General features: G+C 43.5%; 1 protein-coding gene across 1 annotated transcript in view; it reads left to right on the top strand.

The window, feature by feature from the left end:
* The first annotated feature begins 6,011 nt into the window (after positions 1 to 6,011).
* mafk (v-maf avian musculoaponeurotic fibrosarcoma oncogene homolog K) overlaps positions 6,012 to 7,101 on the top strand; it is a 6,946-nt gene continuing 5,856 nt past the window's right edge. Inside the window, exon 1 of the mRNA XM_037689289.1 lies at positions 6,012 to 6,058. Coding sequence (XP_037545217.1) covers positions 6,012 to 6,058 — 47 coding nt within the window. The remainder of the gene's footprint in view (positions 6,059 to 7,101) is intronic.

Genomic DNA, 7,101 nt, shown 5'->3' with positions numbered 1-7,101 from the left:
ATCCATCCATCCATCCATCCGTCCATCCATCCATCCATCCATCCATCATCCATCCATCCATCCATCCATTCATCCGTCCGTCCGTCCGTCCATCCATCCATCCATCCATCCATCCATCCATCCATCCATCATCTTTACCCACTTATTCCATTTTGGGTCATGGGGGTCGCTGGTGACCATGTCCAGCAATCACTGTGCGAGGGGCGGGGGACACCCTGGACAGGTCTCCAGTCCATCACAGGGACACATAGAGACAAACGAGACAAACAAACATTCACTCTCTCACTCACACCTAGGGACAATTTAGAGTTACCAATCAGTCTAACAATGGATCAGTGTGCTAATGATCCATTGTTAGGCTGATGGTCCTTCTTGACCATGTGATCAGCTGGTTCTGGTTGTCAGCAGCAAACTGGTTGATCCACTCTGAGAAGGTGCTATTTAAGAGACTGAGCTGAATACAGCACCTCAGACTGAGGAAGTCCTCAGGATGAGAGACGAAACGTTTCTACATTTTTTTGTTGATTTGCTTTGTTTTGTTTTTTTGAATGTCCAGAGGACCTGAATTAACTTTTTTTTTTCTTCCTGGATTTTTGAGCATGCATCAGGACTTAGGATATATATTTAAAACTGACTAGATTTTAGATATACCATATTTTTCAGACTATAAGGAACACTTAAAATCCTTGAATGTTCTCTTAAATTGACAGTGAGCCTTATAATCGTCACGCCTTATATATTAATTCTGTTTGTGTTTACTGACCTCAAACTGATTTCATGTGGTACAACTGAACAATGTTGAGCGTTACTGTGAACGAGTTGAATAAACTTTGACTCCTCTGACTGTTTTGTTTCACTTAATGCCACTTATAGTCCAAATGATACAGTAATCCAATTCAAGATGGCTGTCACAGCTAATCATCCAACCTTTCTTCAGACAGCCTTAGTCAACATAACAGTTGATATAGATGATGTGGTAGTACTCGCTCACAGCACATACTCTGAGCAAGAACCAAAATCACTAAAAACTTTAAAAAATCACTTTTCGTTTAAAACTTTGATATGAAAGGCGGCGGTTGGTATCCATTCCTTGGAAGAGTGCTCGGCCTTTACTGCTCTTAGATCAGTTTTAGGGATCTGGTGTCATCAGTGTCAGCGTTTTGCTCACTAACAAGTGAAAGCACTTGGCAGAGAAACTGCCCCCCCTGCACCAGGGGAGGGGGCCTCTTTGTTCCAGGTCACATTTCTGTGTTCAACAGTCTGACTCAGAAACAAGAAGAAAAGTTTAGTGACTCAGACTTACTTCCTGTAACCAAAGCCTGCCTGCAGAGAGCGTGGACCCCACAGCAAGAAGAAGCCTCCGTGAATTTGGTGCACGCTGTCGGGGGGGGGCAGAAAGACTGTGATTACTGTAGGGGGATCAAACAGCTGGACGTCTGACCTGTTCAGAATATCAAAAATATCCCCACAGATCTTTGGTTTCATCGTTTTCAGACAGAAATGCGTGTCAGGTTTATCACATGCATGTGTTGCATGTGTGTGTCAGTGCATGAGTATGCATGTCTGTTAGCAAAATGTTTCATGAACCACTGGAGGAACTTTAATGAAACTTGCAAATATTGACTAAAATCGTGTTGTGGTAGTAGCTGAGAGTCATACACAACACATATTGTGAGTGCTAACAGTTTATAAGATCTTTCGCTTCACATGCTAATCTAAAACGTTGAACTTCAGGCAGGAGCAGAGGTTCTCCACATCCATCATTATGAGACTCATCCTCTGCACCGCCAGTCCAGGCTCCTCCCACCGGGATGCAGATGTTTGACTCCCAGATGTAAAACCAAGTGGTACAAAACCAGTTTTGTTCCTGTTGCCATAAGCTTCCAAAATTTCACTTAGCATTCATAGCATTTATTTTTATCCTTATTGTGTGTTTATGTCAAGTTTCCTGTCTGGCAAGAAAGCTGACTCACCTCATTGTAAAGGATATAAATAAAGTTCACTGATTGATTGATTGATTGATTGGTTGATTGATTGATTGATTGATTGATTGATTGATAAATGAACTTGACAGCCTACATATTGATTTAATCTAGAACTATTAATTTTCCATTTGTTGTTTTTCTGGACTGATGTCATCACCTTTGACTTTAGGTTTGCAACCAGCTGACAGTAAATGTGGACCAGTTTAGCATCGATGTTCTGAGGAAATGCTGCGTTGCTGTTTGTGGCAGCGATGCTCGTTAACGCCAGCTCAGAACACAAAGCCACTTGTTCATCTGGGCTGTTTGCTCTCGGCCAGAACCGTGGTGCAACACACATCAGGCCCGCCATCTTTTGTAAACAACCGATTCCACATGTGATTCACATGCTCAACTGCTGAGTCACTTTCCACTGAGGCTCGCCGTAAATCGAACAGCCTGCTAAAAACAACAAACAAGAACTAATGTAAGAAACTGGTAGATTTATTTGGAAGAGGTCTTTATCAATTGAACAAGACTTTAAAAGTGACTCAGCATCTTCCGGAGGCGCTGGTTTAATAATGGACCATATCCAACAACCTGAAAGTTGCAAAGAGTGAATCCACGTCACTTGATTACTAATCAACCACGAGCAGTTGTGCACGTCACGATCAACGTCTCGTCATGCATCTGATCCCGAGGGCTTCTGTTTGTGTGGGCTTCCTCTTTCGCCTCTCACTCTTTTTTATCTCAACTAAAACCAAAAATAGCATTACGACCTGCAGCATCACAGAGCAGAAGGCTTTCAGTTCTGAGGCTCCTTGGAACCTAAAATGGACAACATGACTAAACACTCATGGGGCAAATACAGTTCATGGAGTTTTAACAATCAACTGAGCTTATCAATCAATCCAGTTCAATAAGGCTTAGTTGGCACGAATTACAGCCCATTTCACAGAAATGGAGCTTTAATTGAGTGTAGCAGCTGAGAGTCATCACATGATTGAACCAAAACAGCTCCAAGTCGTCGTTTCTCAGCACAAGATGAGCTCTGGTGTGAAAGGCAGTGAGCGACATTCCTTCAAGGATTAACATGCCTCTAATTTAATTTGGAATATTTCATACATTTTTGTACAATCCATGAACAGAGCCCTGACGTGCATCCGTTTGGGGACTTTTTCAACAGGTCTTGTTGGAACTGCACTCACTCAGAAGGTTTAAAGTGCACCCGTCCTGAAACTTAGACCCAAAAATGTGAAGTGAAATCAATGAAAGTCGAGGCCTTTTAAGGCTGAGCACATTTACCCCCCCCGTACTTAATTACTCAGAATAACTTGTGACGCTCCTGCAGTTAAATGAAGAGAAATCCTGTGACTACTACTCTGCATACTTCTCTCAGGAATGGAATCTGCTGCTGCTTCCAAAGGCAGCCGGAGGAAGAGGGGGGGGGGGGGGGGCGTCTGTGTTTCCTTCTGTTGGTGCACATTCTTCTGTGCCTTGCAGGGCAGACCTGCCTATAAAAGGGTCCACTCGCAGGAGGGGGGGGTCAGTGGACTGAAGGAGCAAAAACAACCAGAGAAATGACATTTCCTGAAGTGCAGCGTGTAAGTGAAGTGCTCAGTGACTTTGGTGAAAAAGCTAAAATTGAGTTGTACAAGTTAAAAGAAGCAAAACACTAGCAACAATAAAAAACAAAAGATAAATAAATAATGGACAGAATATTAAAGCAGCAAATAATTAGAAGAGTTAAGGCTGCACTGGACGACTGCTGAAAACTGCTGAAGAAGCTGTTCAAACAAAAACAAGAAAAACACTCAAGGAGCAAAATACTGTCTAAAAGCTAAATGCTACCTAAAAGCTAATGGTAGTAAATTGTAGCTGAAAGAAACAAACACTAGCATAAAGCTAAAGAAGGAGCAAAACGCAAGCTTAAGGTAAATAAAGCAAAATACTAGCTAAAAGCCTAATGAAGCAACAGTCTATGCAGTGGCTAAAAACAGGACAAGAAGACAAAAACAGATTTGATAAAGCAGAGAGAAGAATTCTTCTGAAGAAATTAAAGCGATCTCAAACAAAACTTGTGTAAATGTTTTTATTTTTTCATTTATCTTTATTTATCCAGGTCGACTCATTGAGCCACGGGAACTCATTTTCAAGAGAGACCTGTTTAGGAGCAGGTGGTGGGGGTTGAGTGCCTTGCTCATGGGCCCAGAGTGGGGCGAGTGAGGGTGGAGGCAGGTGTGGGTGCTTCACCTACCCCACCCACAATTTTTGATGTTGTTGGGGCCGGGGCTTGAACCGACGATCTTCGGATCACAGGCCCACCTCTCTAACCTCTGCGCCACCAATCCCCCAAAATAAAGTTAAAAAGTTTTGAAGAGTATCAAAGTTACAAAATCCAGAAGACAGAGCCCTCATTTCCCGAATAAGCCGAACTTTTGACATAAATCTATTCAGTTCAGTTCAATTTATTTCTATAGCGTCAGGTCAGAAGTCGTCTCAGGGCAGAAGTTGGAGTCAGTCTCCCACCATCACAGACACCTCCAGATGCAGGAAGAGGGCCACCTGCATCATGAAGGACCACACTCACCCAGCACACACACTTTTTGCCCCGCTCCCCTCAGGAAGGAGGTTAAGGAGCATTAAGTGTAGAACCACTAGACTGAGGAACAGCTTCTACCCTGACGCTGTTAGACTCATGAATCTCTAACTAGAATAATCACTGTGATGACACTTTAATTGGAGATATGTGCTGCTGATTATCCATGCTGCTGACCTCATGCTGCTGATTATTTCATGCTGCTGACCTCATGCTGCTGATTATCCATGCTGCTGATTATTTCATGCTGCTGACCTCATGCTGCTTATTTCATGCTGCTGACCTCATGCTGCTGATTATCCATGCTGCTGACCTCATGCTGCTGATTATTTCATGCTGCTGACCTCATGCTGCTGATTATCCATGCTGCTGATTATTTCATGCTGCTTATTTCATGCTGCTGACCTCATGCTGCTGATTATCCATGCTGCTGACCTCATGCTGCTGATTATTTCATGCTGCTGACCTCATGCTGCTTATTTCATGCTGCTGACCTCATGCTGCTGATTATTTCATGCTGCTGTATGCATTCATAGTAATTCGTACCCATCTGCTCACCAAAGACTCATGTTCGGGCTGCTGTTGTTACTCCGTATTGTTTTTCATTATTAGTGTTTAGTGTATATCTTAAATCTTATATATCTTAGTTTATATCATAGATCCTTAATTCCTGTTTCTTTTCACAATTTATATTTTTGTTGTTGTTGGGTGTAACTGGGACCCTGTGTACATACTTTTGTTCCACCTCGTGTGCCACCTGTGGTGAAATGGCAACAAACATTCACTTACATCATCAAAGCTAATTATAAAAAACGTAAATATGTAAGGAAGCAGCAGCTGGAGCTGAATCTTCACTTGGTCGCAGTCTCCCACCCTGAGCAAGAACAAAGGAGACAGTGGAGAGGAAAAAGTCCAGAAAGTTCCAGCAGAACCAGTATGAGTGTAATGGGATGACAAATAAAAACACAGAGCATCCCAACAGATTGGTTTTGTAAAGTAAGCACAATCAAAGTTCTATTTCTGGCCCCTCCGTCCTCCTCCCGGACTGACGTCAGCAGAAAGTTATTTTCATGAATGGAGGGGGCGGTCACGAGGACGCGGTGACGTCAGCGCTTGCGGAAGCAGAGCGTGGAATGTCGGTACATTGTTGTTGTTGTGTAGTTGAGGAGCGCGCGCTGCCGCCGTTAGTCCACCTGTGCAGCTGGACTCGCGCTCCCGCACTTTATTTCTTTCATGTATACTTTAAACCCGCGCGCACAGAGGTGAGGCTCTTTCCGGTTTCTGTCTCCTCTCAAGATGTTCCCACATTCCTTTGAAACTGCTCCGTTCTCACGGTGACGTGCTGGCCGCGCGTCCGTGACCGTGCACACCTTTATCTGATTTTACTTCAACGTTACTTTGATATCTCGTGTCGCTCGTGCGGACACGTGACGTGTCGGAGAAACAACACAATGTCCAGAAATGTGGCGCAAACCCACGGAGTTGTCGCGGGTTTAAAGTGAGTAGCTCTTTGTTTCTTTGAAGATTCACTTAGGAAACTAAAGATCAGCTCGAGTTGTTTAATATTTGGCGAAAGTAGAGCATGTTAAAATACTTTGACTTGTTCTCCAGCCAAGTTGTTGGAGCTGCTTTACTTTCAGCCGCGGGAACTTCATCACTGCATTTGAACGCGTCAGAAGGCGGCGCCTTTGAACCCCAAACATAAAACATTTATTCATCAGGATTTCTTTCTTTGAGCTTTTTGGACGAGAAGGAAATTGTGAAATAAGTCAAGAATTTCCCGCTTTCTCTGTTGAAACTAAGTTCGCTCGCATCCTTTTGATTTTACTGTTGTGCAAAATAGCAGCTGTGCTTTTGACACGAACCAGCACGCGCTCTGAACTGTGGACATGTGGGACATGTGGACATGTGGACATGTGGGACATGTGGACATGTGGGACATGTGGGACATGTGGACATGTGGGACAACGCGCGCGGCTCAGTCCACCAGGGCTCACTGAAGGAGCACATTAAACTATAAATCACTTTTATTGCTTTCTTCAGCTTCAGGTCTCCATGAGGTCTTTGGAGTAAAGATAATTAAGGCATGTCCAGAAAGTGCTGGTTTCATCTTTTGCATAATTTTTCATCTTTTGCATAGAGGCGGCTGTGGCTGAGTGGTCAGAGCAGTCGTCCTCCAATACGAGAGTTGGGGGTTCGAACCCACCAGCAGGCACATGCTGAAGTGCCCCTGGGCAAGACACTGAACCCTCATAGTCTCCGATGTGTGTCCATCAGTTTATGAATGTGATCAGTCTCAGAATGATTTGTTCAATTATCTTTGTAGAGATCTAGTATAGAGCTGTGTGAATGAGGCACAGATTGTTGTAAAGAACTTCGAGTGTCTTGAATTAAGACAGAAAGCTTCCATTCAAGTATTGACCATAATAACTTGTGTTATTTTTAATGCCAGTGGAAAATATTACTGGTCCATTGGAGACCAGGAGGCTTTTCTTAACACACACACACACACACACACACACACACACACACACACACACA

Source organism: Nematolebias whitei, chromosome 15 (assembly GCF_014905685.2).
Source record: "Nematolebias whitei isolate Nwh7 chromosome 15, NemWhi1, whole genome shotgun sequence".
Classification (NCBI taxonomy): Eukaryota; Metazoa; Chordata; class Actinopteri; order Cyprinodontiformes; family Rivulidae; genus Nematolebias; species Nematolebias whitei.
Note: the sequence above shows the minus strand (reverse complement) of the source record. Positions and strands in the feature narration are given on the sequence as shown.